Source organism: Naegleria fowleri (assembly GCF_008403515.1).
Source record: "Naegleria fowleri strain ATCC 30894 chromosome Unknown tig7, whole genome shotgun sequence".
Classification (NCBI taxonomy): Eukaryota; Heterolobosea; class Eutetramitea; order Acrasida; family Naegleriidae; genus Naegleria; species Naegleria fowleri.
In genome coordinates, this window is record NW_025407939.1 from 379,824 (window position 1) to 392,659 (window position 12,836).

The 12,836-nt window shown below is 35.3% G+C and overlaps 8 protein-coding genes across 8 annotated transcripts in view; 3 read left to right on the forward strand and 5 right to left on the reverse strand.

Annotated features, from left to right (window-relative positions):
* Nucleotides 1–32: 32 nt before the first annotated feature.
* FDP41_010877 (uncharacterized protein) lies at nucleotides 33–1,121 on the reverse strand (the record flags this gene model as incomplete). Its single annotated transcript, XM_044701222.1, has 2 exons — nucleotides 33–364; nucleotides 419–1,121. The coding sequence occupies 2 exons, from the start codon at nucleotides 1,119–1,121 to the stop codon at nucleotides 33–35; spliced, it is 1,035 nt and encodes a 344-aa protein (XP_044567611.1).
* Nucleotides 1,122–1,831: 710 nt separating this feature from the next.
* On the forward strand, nucleotides 1,832–2,272 carry FDP41_010878 (uncharacterized protein; the record flags this gene model as incomplete). The annotated part of the gene is made up of 1 exon (XM_044701223.1): nucleotides 1,832–2,272. One exon carries the CDS (start codon nucleotides 1,832–1,834, stop codon nucleotides 2,270–2,272), a length of 441 nt encoding a protein of 146 aa, XP_044567612.1.
* An 11-nt stretch (nucleotides 2,273–2,283) lies between these two features.
* FDP41_010879 (uncharacterized protein) lies at nucleotides 2,284–2,910 on the reverse strand (the record flags this gene model as incomplete). Its single annotated transcript, XM_044701224.1, has 1 exon — nucleotides 2,284–2,910. One exon carries the CDS (start codon nucleotides 2,908–2,910, stop codon nucleotides 2,284–2,286), a length of 627 nt encoding a protein of 208 aa, XP_044567613.1.
* A 250-nt stretch (nucleotides 2,911–3,160) lies between these two features.
* On the forward strand, nucleotides 3,161–3,826 carry FDP41_010880 (uncharacterized protein; the record flags this gene model as incomplete). The annotated part of the gene is made up of 2 exons (XM_044701226.1): nucleotides 3,161–3,752; nucleotides 3,804–3,826. The coding sequence occupies 2 exons, from the start codon at nucleotides 3,161–3,163 to the stop codon at nucleotides 3,824–3,826; spliced, it is 615 nt and encodes a 204-aa protein (XP_044567614.1).
* A 1,220-nt stretch (nucleotides 3,827–5,046) lies between these two features.
* Nucleotides 5,047–9,624, reverse strand: FDP41_010881 (uncharacterized protein; the record flags this gene model as incomplete). Its single annotated transcript, XM_044701227.1, has 2 exons — nucleotides 5,047–5,447; nucleotides 5,511–9,624. 2 exons carry the CDS (start codon nucleotides 9,622–9,624, stop codon nucleotides 5,047–5,049), a joined length of 4,515 nt encoding a protein of 1,504 aa, XP_044567615.1.
* A 136-nt stretch (nucleotides 9,625–9,760) lies between these two features.
* On the reverse strand, nucleotides 9,761–11,623 carry FDP41_010882 (uncharacterized protein; the record flags this gene model as incomplete). Its single annotated transcript, XM_044701228.1, has 1 exon — nucleotides 9,761–11,623. One exon carries the CDS (start codon nucleotides 11,621–11,623, stop codon nucleotides 9,761–9,763), a length of 1,863 nt encoding a protein of 620 aa, XP_044567616.1.
* A 586-nt stretch (nucleotides 11,624–12,209) lies between these two features.
* On the forward strand, nucleotides 12,210–12,680 carry FDP41_010883 (uncharacterized protein; the record flags this gene model as incomplete). Its single annotated transcript, XM_044701229.1, has 1 exon — nucleotides 12,210–12,680. The coding sequence occupies one exon, from the start codon at nucleotides 12,210–12,212 to the stop codon at nucleotides 12,678–12,680; it is 471 nt and encodes a 156-aa protein (XP_044567617.1).
* Nucleotides 12,681–12,799: 119 nt separating this feature from the next.
* The window catches only part of FDP41_010884 (uncharacterized protein), a gene marked incomplete at both ends in the record, with an annotated part of 1,356 nt that continues 1,319 nt past the window's right edge, over nucleotides 12,800–12,836 (reverse strand). Inside the window, one exon of the mRNA XM_044701230.1 lies at nucleotides 12,800–12,836. This exon is cut by the window's right edge and continues 1,319 nt beyond it. Coding sequence (XP_044567618.1) covers nucleotides 12,800–12,836 — 37 coding nt within the window.

A 12,836-nucleotide genomic window follows, 5' to 3' on the forward strand; every position in this document is an offset into this window, starting at 1 on the left:
TATATAATTTATGAAATTTACGAAAATATTTGTTAATTTTGTGTGAAGTTATCTCGTTCTGTCTCTGAATACTCAGTGGTGTCAATACTCAAAGAATCCAAAAACGTTGAGAGGAAAATACCTTTAGGAGGGCTATGCTTATTGTCATCGAAAATCAGATACAGTAAAAAGTCCCCCTTCTCACTACTTCTGCAAGGAACTGTGGGGAAGATATCTGCTGCAATAATTGTATCAGTTGCATCACCAATGAGAGCAATTTTACCATTGCGGTCTGAAATAAAATCATAATGGGTCATGTCTTGCTCTTCCAAGATAAATGGCAAAAATTCTAAGCCAAAGATTGCATTAGATAAGGAACTCTTGACTGTGTGTGGCCATTACAGATTCAACATTTGGATTTGAAGGACTTGATACTTACATAAATGGTTGTTCCAATTAATACAAGTGAATAACCTCATTGACTCATCAAATCGTTCATATGTTTGGCTTCCATAAACAAAGGGAAGATTTCGGTTGTAAGTTGCTGGGAAAGTGCCTCCTAATTTCTTTACACACTCGACAATGCGTTCAGAAAAGTATTGCAAAGGATCGAAAGGTAATTCAGAATGTGTTGAGGGCGGTAATTCTTCAACAAAGATTGGCTTTTCCTTCTTTTTAGGGCTTGTTTCTTTGACGTGTTGTTTGTTCTTCTTCTGATCTTTTGATTTCTTTTTGTTTTTTGAGGAGCGACTTTGGTCTTGTACAATTTCTTGACTGAATAAACTTGTGGTTTCATCAGCATCTTCTTCTCTCTCTTCTTTAGTTTCATCCATATCCACCACTTCAAACTTGCTCTTTCCGGTATTTAAATAAATAACTGGGTTCTCTTCCATACTGGTACCATCTTCGTCCACATCATCACTGTCCGACAATTCCTTCTTATTTTTCTTTGTTTTGCTCTTGTTTTGTTTTGGAGATTTAGGCTTGATGATCATCTCCGATGAGGACACATATTCTGCGAAATTGGAACTCAATTTTCTTTTTCTCTTTCCATGTATAATGTTGATTTCACCTACGACATCTCCCTTGACAGCAGTTCTCTTTGACCGATCGATCGGGGTAGTTCTTATGACTTTGGTCATTGGTTGTAATACAATTTTTTGAAAATTTAAATTTTTGACCGTTACACAAAAAAGAGGAGGCAAAGAAATTCCCACAGTCGATTGTTCAGATCATTCGTAGCGCTTGGATGACCAACACCACTGAACGGCCTGTTAAGAGCTAAATGTGTGCTTGAATGACATGCAGGAGAAAACATTCTTGTTGAAATCGTAAGGTTCAGTATTTGGAAAACAAAAAAATTGATGCACGTCCTTGAGCTACATTCTGTTCAAATTGAAGATCCTTCCGCTTCATCACACATTCCTTTTCAATCCTTGCTCGAGGATAAATTCGATTTGATATTCAAATTCCGAGTGTTGCAGAATTTGCATCAAGTGTACTGGAATATTTATTATATTGTAGATTTAGCCAACAGCAAGCAAATAATTCCTGTCGGAAAAAGTGATGTGCTCAATTATGAAGCATCATCACCATCATCAACAACGTTTGAACAATTCAAATATTCCATCAACAAACTTCCGATAGAGAACGTTCCGATGATCTTACTGAATAACGTAGGCTTACTTGTGGCCTCTCTTAGAAATTACAATGACGACTCAGAATTGTTTAAATGTTCCATAGTAGTGCAATCAGAAAGAAACGAGAGAGATGGAAAATTATATCGTAATATTCTCAATCCAATGGAGTAGTGATATCATCACGAATTTATGATTTTTTGATTATTAAAAAAATGTTTATAAAAGGCATGTGTGCGAGGACGTCATTTGATTCTGCATTGATGCATCATGATGAAATTAGAACCAATTTATCAACATGGCCGTCTAGTTTTAATTGGGTTTCATCAAAGCACATTTCAAGATTGCACTCTCTCATACTACATTTATTTCCGACGCTTGATTCTTCAATACTTCGGCCTTCCACAAAATTTTCAATTAAGAAACGTCACTCGACACGAAAGGAAACATTTCGAGAAATTAAAACAATGGATCAATTGGAACAATTATTACAAAAGTATCACAATACTTCACTCACTTGGCAGGAGATGAAAGAATACAGAATTGGCAAGCATCCTTATTATATGGATCAAGATGGGGATATTGCAAACGAGTTTTATGAGATGGTCATTGACAGCAAAACTGGAAATGAAACACTTGTGCAGATTTTTCCATAATGTATCCTGTTTCAATATCTATGCTTTTGTTGTTCTAACTCATTCATTTCCTTTACAATTTTTCCTAATTCTAAAATACTTTTGACTGCATTGACAAAATGTAATTGAGCTTGAACTAGATCTTCTGATAGTTGAAGTGTTCCGAACCAATAAATTGGATTTTTTCTTTTTAAATTCTCTTCAACGCTTGCACTTAATTTTGAGGCAGAAATTGATGATAAATCTGAATCGGTTGATTCAGCTGTGGTTGAAATCAGAGTATTGGGTTTTCTTTTCCTAACACCAGACGAAGAATCGTCTTGTTTTACATCTTCCGAATTATTAGATTGTTGTTGTGAAGATGTTTGAAAGTGACTTGAAACATTTTCAAAGTCCATCACTTCCAATGTTTGTGGATTTAAATGAATTTTTGATTTTAAAATATCTTCTTGATTCGGAATTCGTTCCAAACCTAAATATTCAGCTCCCATATTCAATCGGGTTGCAGCCATGTTGAAATGTCCACTTTTAATATTTGGAATTAAATCATTTTTATAAATATTCATGTACTGATCAATGAGAGAGAGATATTTGGTCACATATTCTTCTCGTTCTTCATCTGTGAATTTTTCAGTGGTATCATTATTGCTGGAGGACATTTTTTTTTGAATGGCTTTTAGTTAAAGTTTCTGCTCCTTTGCCTTTTGTTTATTTTCTCTCCGTTGATAGATTCATCTTGTATTTCACATGCGCATTTAATCATGAACAATAGATGTCTAGAAAGCATTAGTGAAAGCATGTTGCAAATAGAATATGTCATGTGGGACTCGGAATTAACGGAATTTCCCTTCCGATTTGATCTAAAAGTATTCCTTCCTTCTTGGCTTATTAATAATACTACACAAAAAAATGTTTGGACTCATCATTCCTGGTCGACCTTGCTTTGCAGACTTTCAAATGGTTGGAGAACATCGTTGGATGGCTCAAGTGGTCGATAAGATCAATGGTCAATCCGTATCGGAAATGAGTCTTTTTATTTTACCAAATGCTTCCATGGCTCCTCCACCTTACCAACCGTTCGGCTTTACAATTTACATTTCAAAAGATGCTCAAAATTGGGAATATGTAGATTTTCTATCGTTGGAAAAGCAAAGTACTCATATTCACATGCCATTGTCATTTAGCTCTTCGGGTGGACTGTTTCAAGATTTCAATTTTCAGCAAACCGATACTAATGCCGTGTTTATCGGAATATCGCTCGAGTCAATGGATACCATCAATAATTTATCGTTTAATGCTCAAGAAAAACAACAACGAGAACAAAATCAAGTCCAACAATTAGTTCAATTTATTGCAAAAGATTTATTTAACTATATGGCTAGTTTTACAAAGCCAATTCAATTCCAAACTGGAGAGATGAAAGACATGTTAATAATACCAACGAATTGTATAGACACTTGGTTACAAAAGTTTTTAACGAAACTTCGAAATAATCCTCACTGTAAGTTGTTTTTTAGTATAATGCTTTTGAAAATTTTACCTATTTCAATAGTTTATAAATTCCAAAATGAATAAATCTATGACAATTAATGTATAAAAAAATGGACGAAACCTCAAGCCTCAATGCTACCGATGGAATTACTTGGAATTTGTTTGATATTGAAAGGCTTTGCGAAATTCATTACATTCTATCAAGAGAAGAGCTTATAGCACTCATTGAAGCACACACCGTTGAATTTCTCTTACAACTCATTCAAGAGGATAAGACCTTGGAAGACTTGCTTTTCAAATACAAATTCCGATCTGAGGTTGAAAAAGATGATCAACCTACTACTGATCAAAATCTCCCCATTGGTTTATTGAAAACCACAACGGGAACATTTTCATTCCGACAGAACTATAAACCTTCCATCAAAAAAAGCCACTTGATTTGGTTGTTGATGAGCAATGTTTTTAAGCTGCTACAGAAAGGGATTAAGATCACTCAAAGAGAGTTGTTTTATATGAATGTGATGACATTCAAAGATCAGAATCAATGCAATAGATATTTAAGTTGTGTTGGGGATATTCTGAACGTGGACAGATCAGTGCTAAACATCATTTGTATGAGCAAGGGTTTTTTGTACAGCAATGATGGGAGAGGTAACGCCATAGTTTCTTGTCATGATCATACGATGTCCATGGTAGAGCAAATTCCTGGAGATTTCCCTAAAATTAAATTCTTTGGTCAAGTAGAAACGATCTTAATTGTTGAGAAAGATGCAATATTCAGAAGGATTGTTGAAGACAAGATATTTAAATTCGTTAGAAACATTTGCATAATTACTGGTTGTGGGTATCCAAGTATTGTAGCAAGGTTCATTTTGCATGAAATAGCAACCAAATTTCCAGACGCCAAAATCTATGCCCTTTGCGACTTCAATATTCATGGATATCAAATCATGACAACGTTCAAGTATGGAAGCATTGAGCTCAGTAAGCACTCAGTCCAGCAAAGAACAACGTTAGGAGACAGAATTGACTGGATAGGCTTGTTGTTTGATGACGTTAAAGATCTCCCCATGTTTTACTGCCAGAGCGTAACAGAGCAAGAACGTAAATTGATTGGCCGACACATACAAGACATTAAAAGTAGAGGTGGAAGAAAAGCACCTCAGATTTGTGCAGAACTTGAAAAGATGAAAACATTTAAATTTGAAATAGAATCTTTGGTCAGCTGCAGAGACATCAATTACTTGACCATGTTTGTTTCAAAGAAAATTAGTAGATTCAATATTAAGAACCATTCTGTATCATTATAAATTTACAAACATTTCTTGATGATCGAGCTTAATATCAAAATCAATTTCGCAAAGGGAATTCACATGAGACAAGATGACTTCCTGAACATGCGGGTTAAATACAGAGGCCTCAGCATGATAATATCTTTTAAGGATCTGGTGATTCTTAAATAATAAACGAATGAAGCTGTATAACTTGTGATGATTGAGTGCGAGGCAAATCCATGTCCTGAATTGAATATGACGATCAAACAATAATTCATCACTATGTATGGACTTGGAAATCATGAGAGTGTACTGAACAAAGTCAAAATAGTGAACTTGTTCGTTGGTCAATGAGGAAACGTCTACTGCTCGTTGCTCTTCAATGGCTTGGTTAAGTCTAAATTTCACAAAATCTGGCAATTGAAGTTGTACTAATTTTCAATCAAATTTGAACATTGTGGTAGGGTAATCCTTAATAGTAATTAATTACTTACAGTAGTAATACATCTCCAAAATGACGTTCCAAACATGGTAATATCCTTTCATGACTGATTGAAATTTGACTCCTTGCTTGAAAAAGTTTTCCAATGCTGGGCAGATACTTCCTCTAGCAAATTTGGCTAAATAGACTCTGTCTTCAATCATGAGTACCTTTTTAGAATCTACAAACTTTGAAATTTCACTTGAGATTTTGATGAATTGTTGAACCTTTTCGGCACTTCCCAAAATATACGTATTGATATTGTACACATCCTTGGGTTTGGATGAATATCCAAGTTTAAAGCTCATTTGGCAAAGTAATTCAACAATGGAAAGAAATTCATCTCTATGAGTGCTGTCAACAAGAATTGATGTTGGTTCATAGATTGACTTCAAGTAATTGCTACAATATTTACACAAGTAATTGAATATATCCACCAATTCACCAATGTCCAACAAGAATTCCATGAGAGTGACATCTTTTGTTTGTTGATATTGTTGTTGATATTTTTGTGCAAACTTTTTAGAATTAAAATATTCTAAAAGTAAATGAATTCTGTGAACATTCATATATCTCAAATTAGGATCATTAATCACCTGAATATTGCTATTTTCATCACAAACACAGTCATGTAGAATGTTATAGAATGTTCTTTCTGACATTCCAAAATATTTCTTCTTTGCTCGATTTAAGCAAACACTTGTGAGAGTCTTAATGAAATTATCATAGTGTTGTGCTGTATGTTGTGACAATGTTCGACCTGATGCAACTAGAGGACTATATACAATATCATGTTCAACATGATAATCAAATTTGGAAATTGTAATAACACCATTGTTTTGCATGTCACCACCATTGCTGTTAATTAATATTAAAATTTCATGATGTAATTGATTAAGTAATGGATGTTCAGATATTTTGTGTTGTTTGGCAATTAATTTGACAACATCTTTGTTGTTGATATCTGGTACATTGTGAATAGGTTTTGATATCATACTTTGAAATCTTTCCAATAATATTGATTCCTTCTGCTTTAACTCTGTTTCCCATACATTCAAAGCAGGAGGAGCTTTCTTTGCTTGCTTATTTGGCTTTAACATAATTACATTCGGAGAAAATGATACTGATCTTTGATGGTTGGCATGCATGGTTGTGAGTTTGGAATCGGACTGTTGTTCATTGTTACCACTCGTGCTACTATTACTCGTGACAGAAACAGTAGTATTATTATTATTCGCAACGATCGTGTGGTTGGTAGTGACAGAGTTGGTGTTGGATGAAAGTTGTTGTGTAGTTGCTGTGGTGGTTGCTGTGGTGGTTGTAGAGCGCTTTGATTCCAAACCACTTGTGTGTGAAGTAGCATTTGTAATACTAGTCTCTCCTTGAAGAGCTTCATTTCGTCTCTTTAGTTCTTCTTCAGTGAATACATCACCATAAATGGCACCCATGATTTGAGAAACAGATATTGGTTTTGAAAGTGGGATTGGATCATCATCTTCATCATCAGAAATCAATTCAATATCACTGTCTGAGAGTCTGTCTCCATTGTTATTGACTTGTAAAGACTTGTCAAATTGCTCTTGAGGAGGTGATGACAATGAAGGTGATTTTGGAGTGGAGACTCCACTTGGAATGGATGGATCACCACTACTACTGCCATTACTCTGATAACTACCACCCGTTGTTATTATATTAGATGTTGAATTAATAGGAGTAGTGGGAGTAGTAGTGGGAGTGGTATTTGATTTTTTGGTCTTACTTCTCGGTATGGAAATTTTGCTTGAAGTTTTGGAAAGTATTGTTGATTTTGAATCAGAAGCAATTGGTGACTTTGTTTTTTGTGTCTGAGTATTTAAGGAAGAATTAGTAGGGGTTGTAGCTACAGATTCATTCTTCCGAGTCGTTGTGTTGTTGAGTTTTGAGGGATTACCAATTTTAGTAGTCATTATGGAAGAAGATGGCATCTTCACGACAGGTGTGCTTTGCTCTTCATACTCATCATCATCATATTCTTCAGCAAGAATGGAATCTATAAGGTTATCTTTTTTCTTTTCTACTGTTGGACTTGTTTGAGTGACACTCGTCGAAGAAGAATTTTGATTCGTTGAGGAAAAAGTTGTTCTCTGAGGTTCTCTTGCACTTAAATCATCATCTTCGAGAAGTAATTTTGAGAGTACATCTGTCTCTTTCAAATGGTCGAGAGGCAATGTTAAAGGATCTTTTTGAGTGATAATGGCACTTGAAGAGAGTGTAGTTTCAATCATTCCTTGACGCTCTTCATCGTGACCAATATTTACAGATTCTTTTTGATCGATCACATATTTGGAAATGTCAGCATCGCCATTGTCGAGAAGATCTTCCATGATTCTTTTTGCATCTCGTAAGATTTGTGTACCTTTCAAATAGGGTTCAAATGCTTTGATATCTGCACCAATTCTATGAGTTTGTTTTGTGAGAATTGCTTCTCGTAGCTTTTTCTCAGCATGTAAACGAGTTTTTATCTTTTTGATCGCTTCATCTAATTGAATATATTCCTTGTCAATATATTTTCGTTCATACGAGTCATAGGTAGTGTCAATTTGTTGCTTAATCTTCTCTAGTGCTTGGAGATCTTCATCCATCATGTACTTTTCAATTTCTTCTTTCACAGAATCCACAATTTTAAGTTTTTTCAAAATAGATTTTGGTTCTTCAATCATGGACTGAACCATGCTCGCACAACATTCATCTTTTAAATATGTGTCCTCTAAAATGTCATGTAAAAGTGCTTCAAGTACTGATGTATCATATTGGTTCACATATTCTTTCAGACGACTTGTGTAATCTTTTATCCTTTTCAGAATTTCTTTGTAGTGAGCAACCTTTTTCTCTTCCTCAGAAAGATTGATAATAATTTTTGGATCCAATTTGTGTTTTTCTACTAGATGGCGTAATTTTCTGAATTGTGTTTGCATGTGATCGAGTTGTGATTGTTTCAAGTTCTTACTCATCACAAGATCTTTGACTTCTTTTTCAAGCTCTTGGGATTCTGTTAAATGTTTTCTCATTGCTTGAACATAGGAATGAATAGGTTGATAACGAGGTCCCTTTTTCTCTAATAAATCACCTAACATTGTTTCTAAATCTGTGAGAGACTCAACATTCTTATCTCTATAACAGTCATCAATGAGAGATTTGTATTCATTAATTGTGACACGTTGTTCACTGTCAAGCATTCGTTTCAGTTCCATCGCTCCAATGGATTGTAAAATTGATAATCTTCCTTTCACTGGTTTGTTACTAAATGCAGAAACTTTAACATTCAATGGTTGTGTGAGATTTGTTTGATCTGTATCTTCTTCAATAATAACCACAATCGGTTGTGGCAATATTTTCAATTCAGTAATATCTTTTTCTGAATAACTCGTACTTGAATTTGAAAATCTATAAGTACAATGAAAAGGAATTTGATTCACTGAATGTACAAGTAAATGATATTGTCCCATTGCTAAATCAAAATGATAATCATTTTCTTCTCCTTTTCCGAGTTCAAAGCCCTTCGTAGAAAGTACATTAAAGATCTGATGAATGGTAACTTTGTAACTGCACTTGGTATCAGGTGGCTCACAAAACAATGTAACTCGAATGATGGATTGTTGAGAGTCCATTGGAGTAGAAATTAATGTACTCCATGAACCTCCTTTGTCAATATTATCAGAGCTACAAAGTTGATCATCCTCTTTGGACATGATGGAAGATCCCGAAGATTGACACGATACATCTGCTCGCAAGATCACTGACGAAAATAGTTTTAAACCCAATGCTGCCGTTGTGTTTGAAATTTGAACTTTGAATCGACCTGGAGGAACAGGAAAACACAAATCATTGACTCCTTCCGAAGATGTTCCTTCTTGCTCAGTAATGAGATGTAAATGAAAATTCTGCTCATCCGAAATGATTTGGTTGAGAATTGGAGAATTTCCAATATTGTTGTTGTTGTTGTTGTTGTTATTGGATGAATGTCTGTTGAATTTTCCAATGACACCTCTCAAGTCCAGTGTATTTCGCTTTGATGTTGTTGTTGGTGCAAAGGTTCCATCGGATGTGGTTGATGACAGCGACGCACCTGTCTCTCTTATTCGTGTCATTTTTGTTGTTGTTGCGTGAAATTGGAAAACTTGGAGGTGTTGGGGACAACTTGGAGTCGTCGTTTTATGAATGGTTACAATCCAAGCGCTGGGAAAGTATGTTCACCAACGTTCATAACAAACTTTCATTACAACTCTAACAAAAAGAGTGGCAACGAATGAGAAAATGAAGACAAGTTGTTGTTGTCTCAGCAACATTCGAGTCAATGACCATCACAGCTTGGATGTGACAAATGTCAGTAATTTTCACACAAGTGACCTGGTGAGTGGGAGTGAGCACTGGAGGAGTTTGATGATGACTCAATCCCTCCGAATTACCTTTTACGAACACCTCAATGAATAAGGATCCTTCTGAAACGAGATACTTTTTAGCAGGGTATGTAAAATGAGAAATGTCATCATCTCTGAATGATTTGATTCTGCCCGTAATGGTTGTTTGTAAACTGTTCACAATAACAAAATCACCCTTTTGAAATATTTGTCCTCTCCATTTCAAACCACAAATTGATACGTAATCCTTAAATAATGAAACCTTAACTGGAGCAATCCACTTAAAGGAGCAGTTCTTTAAATTTTCTATTGAATTCAAAGCTTCTTCTTTGGATAGAGCACTTGGAAAGTATGAAAATTCTTCTATTTTACACGTCTTGGTATTGAAAAAAGCGTCAGAAACAAAGCAACATTCTCGACTTGCTGGATTTGAACATAGACATATTTTGTACTGAATCATGGATAGGGGTGATCTAATACTTCGCCTTGTCATTACAAGCTCTTTTGTGTTGGGTATCTTAATATATTGAGTTGCTGTCATGGATGGAAATGAGCAATCATAATACAAAGAGTCAATTCTACAAAAAATCTCATCATTAAGGTAATTCACTAAAATCATATCGTGTAAATGATAAATTTCATTGGACCCGTTCTTATTGAGTCTAATAAATTTTGATTTCAAGTAGCAATTTTGTTCTTCCTTAAGGAAGAAATATCCCTCACAATGTGTCAAACCGTTCATCAATTCTTCACACACATCGTAGCCTTGCAAGTCAACAAGAGATATAGACTCAACAATCTCGTTTCTGTTGATTGAGTTGGAAGTTTGAGTGATTGTTCTTGATAATTGATTAAAATTAATTACTTGCTCTGGAGAAAATTCTCTTTCCAAAGTTATCACAATTTTCAAAATACTCTCTCTGTCAAGAATGGGCAACTTTCTTTGCGTTGCCATTTCCATTATTTCTTGTGGAACTTCATTACCATCCTTCACAAATATAAAATTAGATCCTTCGTTTGTTTGATTTTCCAAATACTCTTCCACTTGAGCGCCTCCTACTTTTAAAATTCCACTCCAACCTGTTGTGAGAGACTGATCCTCAGAGTTGTCAATAATCTTTACCTTACAGCCATAGAAAATTCTGTTTTCAGTCTTACAGCACAAAAGCGATTGGTTAAAAGTTTGTTTTTCAACATGCTGAATGGAGGGATTAGATCTTAATCGGTATGAACCTCTATCTACAAGATATTTCTTAATTTCTTGATCTTCAAGTAGGAGTCTATTTTGATTGGAGCAGTCAAATATCCATTGTGGCTTTAGAATAGGAATATCAAGTAACAGTGCAATTAAGAAAGTAGGTTTGGTTGATGACTTTTCACTAATTAATATAATTTTCTTGTTCACATAAGTATCCATCAGCTCTGAGGATAACTGTCGCATAATTGTACCATTCTCTTTTTTGATAATTCGATCCACAGCCTCTTTATCGTTCTCTACAAGAGATGATGAAACCACAAAGTGAATGTCAGAGAATATCATCAATGACTGGGCCATTTGTTTCTTTCTATGAGGCTTTTTTCTCTTTTTCTTCTCCATTTCATCCTCACTACTGATTAATTCTTGACTGAACGATGGAAGTACATAATCTTGTTCGTCCTCACTGACTTGAAAATCATCGGTCGTCTCTTGTTGCTCAAGCCTCACTCTTTGTTTCACCTCTTGGATCATTTCTTTCAATTGTCTCGATAAACTCTTTTCTTTTCGGGTACAGCTGTACTTGTCTCGACTTTTTTCTTTTTCGGGAGTGGTGCTTTGATCTTCTTTTCCTCATCATCTGTTTCGGATGATGAGCTTTCGAGATCTTTAAATTCCACTTTCAATTTCTTTTTTACTGATTTTTTCTTTTTTGTTTGAAGGTTTGCAGGCTTTGGATTTTCGGAGGATGCTTTCTTCATTGATTCTTTAGAATGAGAGGAGCTTGTTGATGATGATGAATCAGTGGTATCAAACAGAGTGTTGCTTTTACTTTTGAAATCCAAAAGCGGAGAATCACAAAACTCGAACAAATTCTCATCCTCTCCAAACGACATTGAAAGTGGTGAAAGCTGTTGTTGTGATTCCGAGAGTCGAGAGGAAGGACTGCCAGAGAGTCCACGATAATGAAGATTGAACATTTTTAAATATTCAATATTTGTAACGGCTAGTTTTTTAAAGTTGCGCTTTGTTCAACTTTTTTTGAGGTGTGAGGCTTACATATTGGATGTTCTGCTTAAAAAAAACTTTCGTTTGCATTCTCTTTCCTTACTATTCTTTCATGTCTTGCAAAAGTGCAACAACAGCCTCAAGCACTTCTCAATCCATGCAGCCTCCTTGCTCAGACCCAAAAAGTCCTCTCATGGGTATTCCTTCATCACTCTCTGCTTTGAAAAAACGAAAAACAACCATTCAGAAGCAAGGGTTAGAGGATTCAACGGAACCAGAGGATGAAATTCTCTTTTCCAGAAGCAATAGTCGTATGGGAGTTATAAAACAAGAGCCATCATTGATAAAGCTCAAAGAAGAGGAAGAAGAAAGTCATCATTTCAGGCTTTCATTACAAGAGGAGGAAGGCTTTCAATGGGAGGATACAATGGAATCGGGTGATCCGATGCCTAAAAGAACTCTGAAAAGTCTTACCGACCATGATCGTTTTGTCTTTGAATTTGTTGATTGCCATCATCATGATGGTGGTGAATACGAATCATTGGTAGAGGAATGTAACAAGATGATGCAAAGCGAATGGTGAGCGGAATGTCAGTTGTCTAAATCAAAAAAATACTAAGTCATCATCGAGTGCGCTGTCATTTTCTCGGTACTGGGAACCGTCATCATCAGAGCAACAACAGCAACACCCACGTAGTTTTTTCAGGAAACAAATATATTGTCCATCTCCACCAAAATT